Source organism: Poecilia reticulata, linkage group LG14 (assembly GCF_000633615.1).
Source record: "Poecilia reticulata strain Guanapo linkage group LG14, Guppy_female_1.0+MT, whole genome shotgun sequence".
Lineage (NCBI taxonomy): Eukaryota > Metazoa > Chordata > Actinopteri > Cyprinodontiformes > Poeciliidae > Poecilia > Poecilia reticulata.
Window position 1 is genome coordinate 23,342,573 of NC_024344.1, and position 18,765 is coordinate 23,361,337.

The 18,765-nt window shown below is 37.7% G+C and overlaps 2 protein-coding genes across 6 annotated transcripts in view; one reads left to right on the forward strand and one right to left on the reverse strand.

Moving 5' to 3' along the window:
- klf8 (Kruppel like factor 8) overlaps nt 1-10,473 on the reverse strand; it is a 67,669-nt gene extending 57,196 nt beyond the window's left edge. The window contains exons 1-3 of one of the 3 annotated variants that reach the window (XM_008428486.2): nt 10,392-10,473; nt 10,184-10,251; nt 8,458-8,569 (exon numbers count right to left, since the gene is read on the reverse strand). In XM_008428486.2, coding sequence (XP_008426708.1) covers nt 8,458-8,569; nt 10,184-10,218 — 147 coding nt within the window. In that variant the 5' untranslated portion in view covers nt 10,219-10,251; nt 10,392-10,473. Of the gene's footprint in view, nt 1-8,457; nt 8,570-10,183; nt 10,258-10,391 lie in introns of those variants that run through there. The other 2 variants (XM_008428488.2, XM_017308639.1) reach the window with 2 other exon arrangements.
- rbm41 (RNA binding motif protein 41) lies at nt 10,201-18,277 on the forward strand. 3 transcript variants are annotated; one of them, XR_001777292.1, is made up of 8 exons: nt 10,201-10,273; nt 12,166-12,282; nt 13,524-13,728; nt 13,807-14,011; nt 16,208-16,662; nt 16,760-16,907; nt 17,123-17,238; nt 17,997-18,082. XR_001777292.1 is itself a non-coding variant. In XM_008428485.2 (7 exons), the coding sequence occupies exons 1-7, from the start codon at nt 10,266-10,268 to the stop codon at nt 18,179-18,181; spliced, it is 1,323 nt and encodes a 440-aa protein (XP_008426707.1). In that variant the 5' UTR covers nt 10,202-10,265; the 3' UTR covers nt 18,182-18,277. The 3 variants fall into 3 exon arrangements, 1 of the variants encoding a protein (XP_008426707.1); XR_001777293.1 differs by lacking the exon at nt 17,997-18,082 and adding an exon at nt 17,731-17,951; XM_008428485.2 differs by lacking the exon at nt 17,123-17,238 and having other exon boundaries at nt 10,202-10,273; nt 17,997-18,277.
- Nucleotides 18,278-18,765: the final 488 nt, after the last annotated feature.

The window sequence follows — 18,765 nt, forward strand, 5'->3', positions numbered from 1 at the left end:
GTACCCATCAGCTGCTTCTGGAGTCCCACAGGGTAAAAAGGCCCGATAGGACTCCTTCTTCAGCTTGACAGCATCCCTCACCGAAGGTGTCCATCAACGGGTTGCCGCCGCGACAGGCACCAACAACCTTGCCGCTGCAGCTCCGATAAGCCGCCTCGGACATCTGATCTTGATGCTCAATTACAATTTTTTGCTGGAATCCAATTTTTTTTTGTGCGGCCTTTCATATTATTAAATGTGACCAGAACTGTCTTCTTGGCCCTAAAATGTCCAACATGTGCAGAAGAAGAATGTTGACATCAAACAGCAGCCTAACGTTAGTAATAATGGACGCCTCCATCTATGGATTGATTTTAAAGTTATTCAGCAATGGGAGCCGACAATATCGTCACAAGATCAAACCAAGATGAAGGAAGTTAAAAAAAAAGAAGGCATAGCTAATAGTGACAGGTTATTTTGGCTTAGCTTCTGTAGAGAAGTCTGTTTGGATGTGTCGTCACAACCAACAATGATGGGATTTTTTGACTCAGATTTCTTTCATCAGTTCAGAATTTTTATGATTATAATTTTTAGCCATTGCTTCTGACTGGATTTATATCGCCTGGCTTGTTCTGTTGCAGAATTATGACACATCTCGCGTCAATGACATTAAAGTCGGTTAAAATGCCACATGACCATTCAGACTACAGGTGCTTTGAAAACTACTGTATATGTACCCGATTTAGAACCACATTTTGTCACCTTCCTAAAATAATGTCCTATGCCATTTTTTTTTGTTAAAAGGTGATTTAGGAAAAAAAAGAGAAAAATAGAAGAAGAAAAAAAATCATACTTTGGGCAAAAAATTACTTATGCCACTACTTTAGGAAGGTGACAATACGGAGGTGGCAAAAATCAAATTTTTTGTGTGGTGAACAGATCGGAATTGGTCCATTCAAACTACCATGAAAAAGTCAGATCTAAGTCACATTTGGGAAAAAAATTAAATAAAAAAAATCAGATTTTGGTCGCACTGGCCTGCTGCATGACTGGAACCTTAATGATGCAAAGTAGCTCTGGAGGGCTGGAGTTAGAGACCCCTGCTTCAGCCTGCCTTAACACAGAAAACAATAAATCAATCTAAGTTCAGTGTTTTCAAGTAGTAATTGATTTCAAACCCTATGTCACTATGGGCCAGTCTTCTTGGATATAAAGTAGTGACATGTTGGGTGATGAGGGATTTTAATACATCTCCAGCCAGTTTCATTTATTCCGGCTGACATTTCCCATATTTTCTCCTCAAACCTGCTCTGCATCATTTCTGTGATTCAGCCACCAAAAGGCAAAACCAAAACAACAACAACAACAACATCTACCGAGACAATTGCTCAGATGCAAACACTCTGCTTCCCACATCATTTTTTTCTTTTTTAACTCACTCTAATTTATCTCCTCTGACTCACAAACACAACCAGACATGCAGCCAGCTGGCCAACAGACCAGTCATCCACTCACTCAGCTGGGTTGGTTCACCATCAGATGTGATTCAAGCAAGGAAACAAGTCTGTGCACAAGGACGCCAAGCAGGAACCAGAGAGAACTCGAAGCACATTCCTGCGAACTGCTGCTGATGCTGGTGATCGAGGAACTGAAGCTGGCTGCACACGAGAGCACGACTGGAAAAAAAAAAAAAAAAATCCAACAAGCCCAAATATTTCCTCACCGCCTGGAAAACGTATACATTTTTTTAGAGAGCCTTTAACTCAGACGTCCTGTATTCATTCAGATTCAAATGTGAATCATCAAGCAGAATTTCAAGTAACACCACCTTTAAAAGTGTTTAAAAATTCGCTAACCAAACCAGTTAAGCATGCCAGTTTGGGTGCAATTTAATCCAAATGCAGACCAGCAGTGGGTCCATCCAGGATTTGATCAATTACATCAAATACATGGCATGCCTAGAGTAGCTGGAGCATCTGATAGGCAGTCAAAACAGGCACAGAAAAAAATATCAGCAGATTTCTAAGCACCATCAGCAACAGTGTTTACAAGCTGAAAATAGCAATTTTGAACACAGCCATGAGCTACATTTACCACATGATGAGCAGAAACAACAAAACCTTAATAAAAAATAATAATAAGGTTAGTGATAACCTTTATATTAATTAAAAACTCTTTTGAGAAAGCATTTTGGCATTTTCTAGGGAGAATAAAAGCAAAATTATGCGATGTTTTCCTCCCAGTTTGGAAAAAAGTAATTATTTCCTCTCCCCAGCAAAGAGGTGGCACCAAAATGCACATTTTATTTTGAAGCATGACCTTTGACAGTTTAAGCAGAAACAACAGACCTCCTATCTGACTCCAAATTGAGGCACTTGCCTTGCAGAAGTTGCTACAATACTTGAAAACAGCAGACAAGTTTACGGATTTGAAGTTAAAACACATTAAAACTAACTCAAACTGTGTATGAGGGACAAAAGTTTTGATATCTCAGAGATCAATTTTTGCTCAGCAGGTTAGTGAATCATTATCTACTGTGCAGCATCGCTTCCCTCCCATTCACACATAGCTGGACTTTGCACCACTGCAACCTTTGCTGTGGATGTCCTGCTGATGTCGTACGACTGACCCTGTTTGCGTGTCAATGTCTCAGCTGATCCACTGAATGTAAAGCACAGGTCATGCTTAGACAGGTCCTGGTGGTAAATGGACTGAACTTAATGCGCTTCTCCAATCATTTTGACCACTCAAAGCAGTTTACACTAGAGTCGCATTTTTACACCAGAGGAGCATATCCACATGTGACAGGAGGAAACTGAAAACTAACATACAACCTTCTGATCGCAGGACGACTGCTCTACCCACAGAGCCACAGTGCTAAAACACAGCTATGTTATCAGTTACCTGCTGTGGTGGACACATTTCCCCTAATCTGCTAATAGCAAAGCTAGTTTTTTTCATCAGTGCATTTGCTAACTTTCAAAGCGCTTAGCATAATTAGCTTCCCTTAAAGGAACTTTTACGGATAAATTCTAAATTGTTAATTTACTTGACTATTTTGTAATCAGATGTTGAATAAAGTTTGGGATCTGTGTAGAAATGTTGGTTATCGATTATTAAGAATTATTCAAAAACAAATTTGATCCTGTTAAAGAAATGTTAGATAGTTGTATTTAGTGCTTTAGCATTAGCTTCTGCTAAATACAATGTTGGGGTGGTGATTTAGCATTAGCTCCTGCCAACTCCCATGTTGGCTTAGTGCTTTGGCGTCAATGTAATCTGCACCAAAAGTGTCAAAAACTGTCATCAAGGTAGAGACGGTAAAGAGTGAAGTTAGAGCTGAGATCCACATTATTATTTTGTTGAAGCTCCTCTAAGTGAAATACAATAATTTGGAAGACAATATTTCATCAGAAAGAAATGTTAAAAGTGGGTTTTCTCTAAAATTAAATTAAAAGACTCAACAAAACCTTTCTAACAAACCAACCTGACATTTCTGACAAACTATTTTCACTGACTGACTGTGACAGAACGGCCATTAACTACATATGGACACATTAAAGAATATATGAGGCCTATTGTCCAAAAGCCACTGGTATATATGATTGTCACTGTTAATTAGGCAACACTGATGCCAAAATGTAAAAGCTTTGCGTGAAAAACTTAAGACACACTTGCTGCTTCCCTGTGCAGGTGCTGCTGATCAGATGCACTTGATTAATTGATCATCACTGTGGCCACCTCCATGAAAGCAGGCGTTTTCATAGTCTGATGCTCTGCAGCACTCACCCCAAGACAGAAAGACATCAGCCATAATCGATGTGGTAGAGAAGCTACAGCTCCTTGAACATCAATCTGGAAAAAGCAAACATTCTGCAGAGAATGATAAACTCGTACAGAAATGGCTCCTAAAAGTTATTGCATGTTGGGGAAATGATGAGCAATCTGACACATTTCTGAAAATCTGGCAAAAAACAGATAATTTTTCACATGTCCCAACATATAAAACCAGGGCACAGGAATCAAAAGTTGATGCAATTTCACTTGCATATTACAACCAACAACTATGTAAACAAGTGTTGGTGCCAAGTGACAGGTGTCTTCCAGTGCAACTACAGTTCAGAACAGCCTGAACCGCAGCAGCTGTACTTCTGCAGCTCTCAATAAGAGGAAACCGTCTGCCACGCAGGATGTGGGGCGTTATTTATTTTTGCGGTTTGTTCAGAAAAAAAAAAGTGACAAGCCTACAATAAGCATTCTGTCAGACCAAGAAGACCTTTGTGTTACAAAGCAACAAAAGGGGTAACGTCATAGGGCACATGAGAAAAACAGCTGCAGTTACGCTGCATTTTGCCCTCAGTGCACAATTTAAAAATGCACGAAAAAAGCTGCTGATGCGGTTCAACAATGGCTATTGTAAATAAAGCAGATTTACAATACTTGCATGCATGTCCACAGGGTGAGTTTAGGTGCAAGAAATAAAAGTCGGGTTAATTTCTATAAAGCAGAATTAACTTTAGTTTTTGCAGGTTGAGATTTTCAGCCTTGTGATCTTCAATCACCAGGCTGCAGGCAGATCTATCGGTTTCCATTTGTGCTACAAAACTTTCATTAACCGAAGCAGTCTCATGTTTACCCCGGAGTCCAGGGTTTCTTTGACAATTCACACAGGTTTTACATAAAAGAAACTCAAGCCACATTTAATCTGACACAGAGGATGCTAAAACGTTCAAATGCAGTCATTGCTTAAAAAAAAAGTTGAGATTTTATTATTGAAACGTGTTGCTATTTAAAACAATGTGGCAGATACTGAAACTTCCTTTCTCTCCCCACTTGCGTTTTGAGCCAACAGAGAGCAACACTGCTGGGAATATTTCAGCTCTGACTCGCAGAAATGTTTGTAAAACTACACTTCCCCCTAGCTGCCTCATCCCTCTCAGCCCAGCAGCTTTGTTACAGGCTTCAGTCCAGCAGATGAAAGGTCTGAGAGATCAGAATATCAGTGAGATTAATGACATTTTGACCGATATGCTGTCAAGAATTGTCATGACTTAAACTCTGCTGAGGAAGTTAAATGGGAATTTGATATGAAGTAGCAGCGATTCTACCTGATGTGCAGGTTTGATTTTAAAATAGTTATTCATTTAAATGAAAAAAAAAATAAGATTACACTCCATAATACATTATTTAAATAATTTTGCAAAGAGAATTTGTAAAATGTGTCATACACATATGTTGCCCTGATAACCCGAAATTAAATCCAGTGCAACTGTGTGCATTCATGAACCCACCTGTGGGTAATTTAACCTCATCATGAACGCAGCTGTTCCATAAAAGCATCAGAGGTTTGTTAGAGAGCAATAGTGAACAAACAGCATCACAGTGACCACAGCAGAGAGGTCAGGGAGAAAAATGTGGAGAAGTTTATCAAACAATGTGCCAAGCTTTGAGCGCTCACAGAGCCATCCATCAACTGAATGGAAAGACGCTGAAGTTTAGTCTGTAAATTAATCCAGGAGAAAGGTGCCCAAAACCTACGATGAACTGGATATGAAGTAAAACTAAATGATTATTTTAGTAATCGATTATTCTGAAGAGTAATCAATTTGAATACAAAAATTGGGATGTTCTGTTCAGCTTACTTTATACAATATTAACAATATATAAAAAAATGCAACAAAAAAAATTAATTTCCTTTATCTATTTAAAAAAAACTTCTACTGCCTAGAAGTCAATAACAGAATTATTTTTAGAGTATGCTTGATCATTGGTAGCAAAGGTTGCATCTTTGCAAATACTAAATAAATGCTTAAATAAGACCTTTCTCCACTTCACATCAATACAGTGTGGGGCTGATCTGTTGACTCTTTTTTAATTAATAATTGGATAGGAAAAGTGCTTAATAGAGTTTTTTTGTTTTTTTTACAGAATTTGAATGCTGCTAAATCTGTAACACTTGAGTTCTGAGTTGAACAAATTAACAAAGAAGTTTTTTTATTATTATTTTAATGTATATTTTGGTAGTTTTGGTTTAGTCACTGCTCTGACTGTTGTTTTTTCTGAAATTTTTATGTTTTGGTTTGTATACTCAAATTAGTTGGTGATTATTTCAATAATCGATTCGTCGTAATTGATCCCATTAAATGTTTCAACCCTAGTATGAATAAAAAATGTATTCATTTATTAAGACAAAAGGCCCATATAGAAACTCAGAGATCCACAATCGGGTGGAGAGAATCTGTTGTGAAGGCATCCATTTGTCATGCACCACACAAATCTGGCCTTAAAATAAAAGTAGCAAGAAGAAGACTTTTATTTAAAAAAAAAAAAAAAGCCCCGAAGAGACGCGCTTTTAGCATCCCACAAGCCACATCGAGAACACTGGAAGCATATAGAACACAAGTGTCCAACTCCAGTCCTGGAGGGCCACTGCCCTGCAACTTTTAGATGTGGCTCTGCTGCACCACACCTGAATAGAATAATTAGGTCATTAGCAAAGCTCTGGAGAACTTATCTACTCAAGAAGGAGGTAATTAAGTCATTTCAGTCCAGTGTTTTGTACCTGTGGCACATCTAAAAACTGCAGGACAGTGGCGCTTGAAGACTGGAGTCTTCTGATGTAGAAGAAGGTCCTCTAATCAGATGACAACAAAACTGATTTTTTTCTTTGGCCTACATGCAAAACATCACCAAAAAAACACCATCTTTAAAGTGAAAAGCAGTGGCAGCATCATGCAGGCGGGTGGATCTCTAAAAGCAATTTAAAGAGACCAACTAACCTAACACTCATGACAACAATGCTACTTCACTGTGCAGCCTTCTCACTGGTCTAATGCATGTAAATCAAACAAACAACTCATAAGTAGGATACCAATTCAACCGTCTGAATCAGCAGTGTTGGAGGAAAAAAATCATCTATAAACACAAGTGTCTACTCCACTCCTCGAGATACAGTGTCCTAAAACTTTAGATGTTTTTTTAGAGTCTGGACATCAGTTGTCCACCGCTGGTTGAAATGAAAGCACATTTACTTTGTAGAATGGCCCAGTCAAAGTGCAGGTCCAAAACCAGTTGTGGTGAGACTGGAAAGCTGATGTTACCCATCCAATCTGACTGAGATAGAGTTATATTGCAAAGGAGAACGGACATAAAATAGCAATTATGCACTAATTTCTGACATAAATTCCCAATATAACCCTTTCAGAAAATGTAATCAAGAAATCAATTTTATTAATTAGCTGAATTTTTGACTATTGATGATTAAATTTTTTGGAAAATCTGCATTTTTTTTTTCACCAATGTACTCCTTGTGTTTTCATAGAGTGATGTCAGCGCCCCAGGGCGGCCATCTTGTTTTGCAGCTTCTATTTATCTGGACTTTAAATGTTAAGACCGGATTACAATTTTTTTTTTAATTACAAGAATAAGAATAAGGCTGTAATATTAAGAGAATAAAGTAGTAATGTTATGAGAACTCCAACATGAAAAATAACTAAATTTGAAGTTATACTTTGGTATAGGTTTTACATATAAGGAAATGCTTCATATTTTAAAACATCAGCATCAAATTATTATTAGTAGCAGGACTTTGAAACGATTGAGTTAAGGATTAAGTCTATTTTGAAGAAAGAGTCACATGGACTGACCTGGCCACATCAGTCCTACCAGCTTTTTTCTTATTAAAATTACTTAAACTTAAGTAATTTTAAGTTTAAGTACCTCTGATAAAGTTGCATCTTTATTATGACTATATTGTTGTAATAAAACAAAAAAAAAATATGATGAACATAGCCTGCTCATAATCTGTTGAACAACACAGAATGGATGACTGGAATGAAACCCACTTTTAAAAAACATTTTCTGTCATTTGTAATTTATTGTTTAGAATTTTAAAAAATCAGATATGGTATATAAAAAAAAAAAAATCTAAGATTTTATGTTTAAGCAATGTCGCCCAGCCCTACTTTTTAGCAAGGTGCTACAAAACTGATGGTACAGAGAGTACCTGGAGGCAGTGCACCTGGCTGCTTCCCATGGACGTTTGCAAAAGAGGCCACTGGCCCTTTAAAAGCTAAGATGGTGTCCTGCAAGCTGCAGAAGCTACCTTCCGTTTCCTTCCTGCTTCCCTGGGATCTCGGAGCATTTAAAATTGAACCTGAACTACCGTCACACACACACATACAGAGAGACACACACACACACACAGAGAGAGGGGGGTGCAGAAGCTTCCGTGTTTTAGCGTGGAAATGACAGGACTCCCCTGTATGATGCACTTGCAAATGCAATGAGGTTACAAAACTCCTCCGCTGATTGCAGAATAAAAAGGATGCGCGTGGCTGCAGCAGACACAGCTTACTGACATTTAAATGATCAGACACATGTTAGGCTGACATGTCAACTCTGCTTGTGTACAGGCAGATCATCCACAAAGGCAGATGTCACTGTTTGTTCCTCTGACCAGGAATAAGGTGCACTTACTTTCTTGTTACGGGTCTCCGTGTGCATCTCGGTTGCCGGAGCGGTGCAGCGGCGGAGGGGTGGAGCAGCAGGAGCAGGAGGGGGTCGATCGGGGCTTTGGGTGTAGCAAGAACTGTCAGAGGGGAGACAGGAGGTTTGCTCTTTTTTTTGGGGCGGTGCTATTTTTTTTTTTTTTTTTTTTCCACCTTTACTGTGAATTTTCGGGATATATAGGAACACCGATCCCCGCCTCTTCCAGTGTGTCTTTTCAGTTCATGTCCGCAGCAGCGTCGACGGCTCCCTGAGCTTCATCCCCCCAAAACAAAAATCAGAAATACGGCCGGGGCTTCCTGCGTCTCTCCCTCTCTCTGAGTCGGCTTGTTGTTGCCGTGTATTCAAGGGCTGGGCTCTCTCTCTCTGCCTTTTCCTCCTCCGCCTCTCCCTGCTTGTGACCCCACCCTGCGTCCCCACCCCTCATCTCTCTGTCAGTCAGCAGAGCTGCAGCCCTGCAGAGGAGCGGAGCCGAGCCCGATCGAGCCGGACCGGACGGACCAGGGCCCGCTGCACAATCCCTCTTCAAATGCTAAGAGAGAAGGGGGATAATGCATGCAATGTGTAGCTCATGCAGCCCCTTAATAGCATGCAGCGCCCATGTCACCTTACTGACGTCATGCCGAGAGCTAATTGAGGCCGCTCGTGGGTGCGGAGGGTGTGGACACATCCGACAAAGCTTCACCTTTGACAGATAAAACACTCATACAGACGAAAGAATAGTCGCAAGAGCCGAATATTCTTAAATATATTTAGTTATGAGACGAATATTTACATAAATAAAATTATAAAATTGGAAATACAGACGTACATACGTCACATTATCTTTTAAAAAATGTAGATTGACGATTATTTTATAGTATATTTAGTTTCTGTTTTTATGTGTAAATATAAATAGGATAACTAATTAATGTCATTATTGTTAAAGGTTATGATAAAATTTATATGACATTTAGGAAAAAAAATAGAAAACATTTATTTAGAAGAAAAAAATGTATACATTTTTTTAAAGAAAATTAGTAATTATTTAAACTTTATTTTTAAACTACCTTCTGTCAAATAATTGAGTTGTAAGTTGAATGGTGTCTGTATTATCAAGATGTTTATGTGTATTTGCCAGACAGTTTAAATAGTTTTACGATAAATAATTTGCTAAAAATTATATGGCTTTATTAAAAATATAAATAATAGTTGGAACATTTAATATCTTGTTAAATTTTTGTCACATTGTGTATTTATTGTTTTTGGAACAGTGATTTTTAAAGGGTTATAAAAAAAAATATGTGTTTAACACAGTAATTTGTTATTTTAAGCCTTTTGGTCCTAGAAAGAAAACAGCCATTACTAATGAAAGACGGGTTTATAGGCACACCTCTAGAAAAGCAAGGTGTGGCGCCTGGATTTTAATCGTCTTTATTTCCTCGTACATATTTTGTCGCAGCAGAAATGAAAATATGTAGGCTTGTCAGGACTTATTTTGATTTCTACATAGGCGAAACGTTATTGGAAACAATAGAGGTTTTTAAGAAATTCAATTAAACTTTTGTTATATATTATTATTATTATTATTATTATTTGATGAAATAATACATGTATTATTTCATCAAAAAAACAACGTTTCATTTTGTCTTCTAAATCCCTCTCACTTAAGTTATCTACAGATTAATTTTTCCACTACTGTAAAGATAAAACCAACCTTATGTAGTTGAACACGTCGAAATTCAACTGCATTTCCCATAATTCCTTGTTTCCGGATTCGGAAATCTGAAACGGGAAACATGCGAAGGTAAACAACACTTTCTGTGTGAGATACAGTTGTTTTTTTAAAGCATTTCCTTTAGCTTGACTAAAAAACATTTGGTTTTAGTTTCACTTTAATCTCGAAATTGTGTGAAAATGCAGACCTAGAGCTGTTGTTTTAGCTGTTGCGTCGCTTAGTTCGTCATTTTCCTCTTGTTGTCATAGAGATAGCGCCGCCGTTCCAAGCTAGCAGTTATGTGCTTAACTGTTTATAACGGTTTTATTTGAACATAAGTTAAGTTTTACCGTGTACTGTTGTGGTTAGTGCTCACACAGACTTTCTGCTGCACAGCTTGTTTCTATCCAGACCTCGGAGGTTGTTTATTTCGCATAAAATGGGAAACGTAACAGAAAATGAAGCCGAAGCCACGATCTGTCCACCACTGTGCTTCACTGTTGGGAGGTTTTATACATCCACATTTTGGGCTAAATATCTCCAAATGTCATTGTTTCAGAAGCCTTTTGGGTGCTTTTCAGTCTCATAGGAACTGAAATTCCCTTGTGAATAGATTTTTTAATTGTAGAATGAATAAAAATAACATTGTATTGGTAATTGCCTTATAACTCTTCCCAGATTTGTAGGCATTGACCATTGCTTTTCAATGGCAGTTGACTAAATCCCTGTTTTTGTAGAGATAGTCAAACTTCCTGTTGATGATTTAATCAATGGCATTTCATTAGCATCAGCTGACTGCTCCTTTCCCTTTTAATTGACAATGGTTGTTTCCCCAAGGTCATCTATGTTGTCTTTTCTTCTTTCCCCTGTTAAGTACTAGCAATCTACTTTGGTTTTTCCAAAGCTGCACTTACATTGAAACCAACATAGTTGGAGCAGCTCTGTTTATTTAGTTCTGATTTGTAAGGTTTTATTCATAATTTTATTTGTTTGAATTATTGCTTTTTTTGGATAATTTTTCCCTCTGGTTTTGGATGGTATTCAGCTGAGGAGACTATTTCCTCTTACTAGTAGGACATTTGTTATGTTGCATAACAGTGGTGACAAGGTGTTGTGTTTACAATTTTTTACATTGAAGTAAACAATTCAAAAGAATATTTGCTTCCTGGATTTTTTACTTTAATGATAATCATGTCACAGGACACTTTTATGGGCAGTAGGAGTTGGTTATATAAACTTTTTAAAAAATTGTATCATAATCGTTTGTGGTATTTGTCCTAACAAAGATATTGGGGGCGATGCAATATTCAGCACAATTTTTATTACTTTCAATCAGATATAAAACACAAATATGATAAACCTACCCATTTTATTAGCAAGTTCAATTTATGTTAACCATTTAAGAAACAAGAAAACTGTTCAAAAAACATATTCATAATCATTTCAGAGTCCTCCATGTTACTCAAGTGTCTGATTGCAGAAAGAAATGCATGCAAATGTTGCTACAATTGGTTCCAGATGTAAATATATAATATTTTATCGCTGTCTTCATGATGGAGATAAACATATAAACACATCAATAAGTGTCTGAGTGGCATCAAACCTCAAAGGGTCAACCAGTGTTGTGCTGTTTCTATCTTTATTTCTGTTGGTTTTGCAGCAATTCATAAATTGCGAAACCTAAATAATGTTTTTTAATGAAAAAAATAATTTGGACATCTCCTTATATATTTAATAAATCAGTTTGAGCAATTTACACTTTGCTCAGGAAGTAATGCTTCTTGTTCATGAAAAAAAAACTTTCCATAATATATAAGACATTTATAACCAAAACAAAGTCCACTCTTAATGCTCTTCTTCTAAGTCTTGTGTTGTTGCACAATTTCCAACCACGTGTGGCGTGAGAGATGATTGCAACACCATTGTGTTATGATTCAGTGTCTGCGTCATCAAGAGTCCTGAGTATTGACGTGTCTCCTCAGAGTGAGCCGGAGAACCTGCGAGGAGGGCCCCCTGCTGGAGGAGCAGGAGACAGAGGGCCAAAGGCAGCTGCACAGCCTGCTGCTGCAGCAGCTCCACACCGGCGTCGACGTTGACCGGTCAGAAACTGCCTGTTTATGTTTGTTTACCAAAAAATTTGGATCAAGGCTGTAGGTTAGCTGAGACTTTCTCTTCACTCTACAATTTATTATTAAGTCATATTTTCCCCCTAGTTTACATGTTGATGGGTTTTTCTTTAATAAGGCAAGCTTTTGCATTTTGATAAGTCCAAAATTAGCATTTCTTTAGTTTTTATTGTTGCTGTCATGATGACACTTTAGAGTGACCATTAACAGTAGTGCATTGATCAGTGTTGGAGAACTTGGACAAGCTGCTAGGCGTCATAGTCTGGACTGATATGTAAATCATTCATCTTCAGTCCAAGCTATCAAATATTGAGATAATGAAATATTGAAGCTCTTAATGTGAATGTTACGTGGAGTAATTGTGATAAACCATTATCACAAACAAAGATCTACATAATAACATTTTCTTAAATTTTTTTTTCAAAAACCAAGATTAATTTATTGTTTTCTCAAAAAATGATAAGATCATTGTTATGACAAATCTATCTTAATATTACAAAGATAGTTGTAATTGTGTTTTCTTAGTCAATAAGCATTAATATCTCATTACTTTGAGATAATGAGATAATAAAGCTGTTTTCTAAACAAAACAATCTTTCTAGCTTGTTATTTTAAGGTAGCGACATTAATGGAGCTGTTATTGTGAAAAGAACAAGTTTGATTTCTCACTATGTTGAGATAATAAATACAACTATTTTCATGGCAAATATGAAGTTAACTTTTTATTAACTGATCTTGCCAAGTTATTTTTGAGCATTTACATAAAATATTGTTTTATTAAGCTACGTCATAACAGTCCTTAAAAGGTCCTAAAATGTCTATAATTGATCTTCCTCATACTGCCGATATATAGATGTATTTTTTGACTTTTCGTACTTACAAGGTCATCAGTTTAGTCTGTTTTGTTGGAAGTTTTTACAATTTTGAGTTAAATTTTGGCTCTCCTTCTTGATGTGCTACAAGGTGAATTTAGACACACATTTGGATAAACACGCCAATCAAACGCTCTGCTATGTGTCCCACAGAGCAACATGGAGAACCTAATTACTCTTAGCCCTCAGGGCTACAGGATCTTACTGAGTTATCTCTCCTTGTAAAACATCTGAGGCACACATTCAGACCGTTCAGTTGTGAAGCCAAATGTCTTTGAGTTTCCCTGCAGCTGCAGGTAACGGGTGTTTTTACGTCACTTTGAAACCAGCGCCGTCTTACAGATGTGTAGCAAAGAGGCAGTGCTTCGCCCCAGCGTCACTCTATCGGCCGTTTGGGGAGCAGGCAGCAGGAGTGAGGAGCCTCTCCCAGTTCCAGGCTCTGCAGGATGGGGAGAAGGAACTGGTCGGCCTGCAGGAACTGGGACTCACTGACGCTGAGATCCAGCTGTGGCAGAACAGAGACGCACCAGACATGTCAGGAAACAAGGTTGCCTCTCAGATATTAAAAAAAACTTTTAGGTAACTTTCAGAGACCAAACTGGCTGAACCTCGTCATGTCTCACAGTCCAACGGTGTGTGTGCGGCTCCGGACGCGAGGCGGCAGCGTCTGCAAGCGATCAGGAACAAGATCGAAGCCAGAGCGGAGCTGCTGTCCCGACCGCAGCGCTTCTCCGCCAGCCAACCGCTCTCACGCCGGGAGATGGAGATCGAACAAGCGCTGTTCCAGGGGACCGACCGGCTGGGTTTCCTCACAGCTCTCTACCACCGAGGTACTATTCAGCAATATAAATCAAATAAATCAATTAATCGCAAGATAAACTGAAATAAGTGCAATCATTTTCATTTCAAAGAGATGCTCCCCTTTAATATAGTTGGAACTGCCATTTTAAGAAACGCTGCAAATATTTGACACCAAGTATGAAGTGGTTAGTTTGCACTACCTGCCACTTTTGCCTGTTTTCTTTGTCTAAGCTGAATGATTATAATTTTTTGATTTGCTGCTTTGGTTAGAGAGACTTCATAATCCATTTTTATTGTTGTTGTTTTGGTTGATTGTGGGTAGACCTGTCACAGTAAGCAAGAAATCAATTAATCACATTAGAAATTAAAACAAGCTTTATCATTTCCTTTGGCACAATTTATCATTTTTCTTGTGCCTCTCTCTTTCTATCAATACCTGGATGACAAAATTCTTCAGTCTGGTGCTTTTGGTCGCAATCAGCCCTTTTTTGAAGGGCAGTTTTGTTTACAGAGACTTAATTCATTTTGTGTTTCTGTTTTCTTCATTTATTTTGGGTTTTTAAATTGTCTTCTAGTTCCAGTGACAAATGTTCATTACAATTTAAAGTTTGCTAATATTTTAGAATGTTTTCATGCATTAATATGTCAGTACTAAATGGTCTCAAAAAACAATGTTATTGTTGATCGCAATAACTTCTGGGAATTTATTGTCCAACAAAATTTGTTATCGTGACAGATCTATTTGTTTATTTTGGATATTTAAAATGCAAGTATTCTTTAGAAATTAAACTTTTTTTCTTTATTGTTTATTTTAAAATTTGTCATTGTGACAGGCCTAAGCAAATGTCAACTGAGCCGTCAGAGAAGAGAGGTGAAATTACTGTAGATTTCACAGAAGAACTTTTGTCCCAAACCAAGCTCAAACAATGTTGAATTCTTGATTTTCTGCTTTAAAATGACGTTTCTGAAAAGGTGGAATTATGTTTTCTCTCTTCCAGGCTTTAAATTACACCCTTCACACGTCTTCAGTGCATTTATAGAAGTCACATGTAGAGATTTTCTTTGTCTAATTTCCTGCTGGGAGCTGCTCTTTGTCTCCCTGTCAATTCGCTTCATTCTTCGGCTTTTTCAGTTATTCTGCACATCTGGTTATCCTAAAATAGACTCTATAATGTTTTAGATACAAGTTAAGTAAAGAAAAAGAAGAAAACTAGATATGTTTTCCTTTAAATGAACACAACTAACATCGGGGTATTGTATTAGGATGTTACGTGATAGGCCATTTGTATTTGGTCTCATTGAGTAAAGACAGTTGAAATATCACTTAAATGTCCCAATAATGAGAAAATTTAGTAAATAACTTAACTAATGCCTTCAAAATCAGAAGTTTACATAGACAATTGATGAATGTCTCTTTAAGCAATGAAGTAAAGGTCTGATGATGATGTCATGGCTTTGGAAACCTATAATATGCCGGTTCTGACTGAAGGAACAGGCCAGAACTCCAGAAAACTATGGTGAGAAGCATGAGAGAAACCCAAAACATTTGACCCAATCATACACAACGCTACCAAATACTGAGGAAACATACGTAAACTTCTGATTTCAAAGATGTTAATAAATTAATCTCTAACATATTATTTTGCTCATTTTAGAACTTTGGTTACAAGAAAAGATGGGGCAAGTTGATTAGATTCCTTGAGAACAATTAGTGTAGTATGAATCATAGACTTTTGAAAATGTTGTCTCATGCTTGTAACGTTTTCTACCTTTATGTGAACATGAATGTGAATTTCCACACATATTTCCATTGTTCTGCTTGATATATAGAAAACAGTCAATGAAGACTGAATTGATAAAAAAAAGAAAAGAAAAGTCATTTTGGTAATTCTAACCTAAAGCAACAGAAGTTTGGTCTGATTTGACTTCATCAGAGAGGAAAATTAATCCATCTTCCAATCCACTCTGACCCCAGTACCTCAGGGGGAAAACGTCTTAATAGCATAATGCCACCACCACCGTGCTTTTCCACAGAGATGATTGTTCAGGGTAATGTCCATTGTTAGTTTCTCTCAGCCAAAAAAATACTATTTTGAAGAATGTTTTGGCTTCTTCTGAAGGATTTTGGTTGCACAGGAGTTTATTTTGGAATATTCTGTATTATCCAGTAGTTTGTGGTTGTAAAGTGACAGAATTGTCTTTGATGTGTGTTGCTTCCAACCCAGACGGCGACACAGAGGAGAGCCAGCAGGGGGCATCATCCTCTGACCCAATGGACTCGCTCTACAGAGATGTTCTGAGGTGTCAGAAACACATTTCACCAGAGGACTCTGAAGGACAACAAGCAGTGGGATCAGCATCTGCTGCTACATCTGACCAATCACAAAGCTGTCAGAGCCATTCACCTCTCCACGGGTCAGATCTGCAGAGCAAAGACACATCAGAGCATCTGCAGGACGGAGCAGAAACAAACCCACCAGCTCCTCCTGAACGGATAGATCTCAACCAGCAAATTGGCAGACTCGGGGGAGCATCGGGAGCAAAGTCAGGAAAACTGCTAACTGTCAGCGGGGAGATCAAGACGCTTCCAGACGAAGAAATCCTGAACAACCGTGAATCTGACGAGGGGATCCGGAGCATGGCACGGTTCCAAAACTACCAGCCGGGAAAACCTTCCAAGGCATTTTAACCCTTGTCTTATATGAAATGTTCAGAGGAACTTCCTGAATAACATCCTCATCAGCTCCTGTAACCCTGCATGTTTTGTCTCGCTGTAGGTTCTGTGTGTGAAGAACCTGAGTGCGCAGGCGTCCATCGCACAGCTGGTGGCGCTGTTCTCCAGATTTGAGCAGAAGGACGGGCCTCCAGTTGTTTACCGGCTGCTGACAGGAAGAATGAAGGGTCAGGCCTTCATCATGCTGCCAGGTGAGAACCGGTTTTACTTCCACGGAGGTGGGATCGAAGGAGTGTTCACATGTTGAACACTGAAGTACTAAAGTCCACAAAAATCCTGATAAAGTAGAGTTTGTGACCAAATCTTAAGCGATATTAGAGTTCATGTCTCATAAACTAACTGAGCCAAAACAGGAAGTGTTTAGTCAGATGTGAGGAAAACAAAAATCTTTCATTTTTTTTCACAGAATATAAATCGTAGTACACTTCATGTAATAGAAGAGGGTCCTGCAGAAGATAGTAAGGGGAGCTGACTGGAAGTAAATCAAATGTGATTCAGGGGTGTGCAAACTTATGCAACCAGGTGACTGATTTTATTTTTTGTATTTCCCCCTAAGAAATATGTTAGCCCAAGAAGATAAAATCAGTGTCTCTTATTTATGTTAAAATACCAGCAGCTGTGATTCTGGCAACCGCAGAATTTTACAACGCAAATATGGATTCTACCATGTTTGTTTTGTAAAATTCTGCCAACCACAGCTGACGTTTTTTTACAGTGTATCTAGAAGTTAAAAAAGTGGGACCAAGAACTCAGCTTTGTGGAACCCCACAGAATGAAAAATCTGATGATGCATTTAAAAATCTTTTAATAACTAAAGACTTGTTTTAATACTGATGTTGCATATTGATTATCGCCTCCATTTTTTCCTGAAGTCATTATTGGACATTTCCTCAATGGATGTTTTCCTTTGACACCGGAAATTTAGCAATACTTTCTTTGAAATTATTGATTTTGATGTTGCTTGTATCAATGTGGATTGACAACTCCCAACAAATCATTTTATTTGTTCAATAGCAGCTCTAGTATTAGGTTTTGGTACAGATTATCAGAACCAGGCAGAAAAGAAGAACCAGAATAAAGAGAAGAAAACAGGTTGGAAACGTCATTAGATTCAAATATCAGGCTTCAGTATCTTAATGTTAGCATGTTATACATACCAAAGATATAATAAACTAACAATACTAGTGACTAGTGATACTTTTCTGTTTTTGTAGTAAATGAATAACCCTGTGCATATTCTTTTATGGATGTTTCCTTGTGTGTTTATTTTTCTGCGCCAGATACTCAAACAGCCCAAAATGCCCTGCGGTTGGTCCATGGATACCGGTTGCTCGGGAAACCTTTGGTGGTTGAGTTTGGCCGCGAGCGACAGGAAGAGGAGAAACAGATGGAGCAGGAAGGAGAGAAGGAGATGAAAATAAAAGAGCAAAGAAACACAACAGAAATCCATCAGACTTGTAAATAACAGCCTGTAAAACTGCACAACATGATATTTATGTCTCCCTGGGAAAAACAGAGTGGTGTGTGTTGTATTAATAAATCTTTGTTTTTTTACACATTGCCTCTTTTTATTGTTGGAGCATTTTCTTTGCTATAATGTTTATAGAATTATCTTATTGTCTTATGTAAATGTGACTAATACAAATAATCTGAAATCGTTAACTAGTGCAGAAGAGTTGATTTCTGATTTATTCCATATACATTTCATTCAAACAATTGTAGAAGATATGTTGTTTAATAATGTCTCTTTTTTTAGTTATTCCATTTATACATTTTCCATTTATATTTTTCAGTGTTTTTAGTAACTTTGTTATAAGATATCAAATATTTTCAAACCCAAGAGAGTTTTTAAGACCTTCTTGCCCTCTTGCATAAAAGAAACTTTTTATGCAGTTAACTTAAAAAAAATATTACAATTCAGCAGTTTATTGATGTTGATGCTCTTGATATAAGTGGTGTAAAAACGCATCACTTCTTAGATTTATAATTCTCATTTGCAGCTCTGCAGATATGTGACAAATGTGTGCTCACAGGTCTCTGTGAAGTATT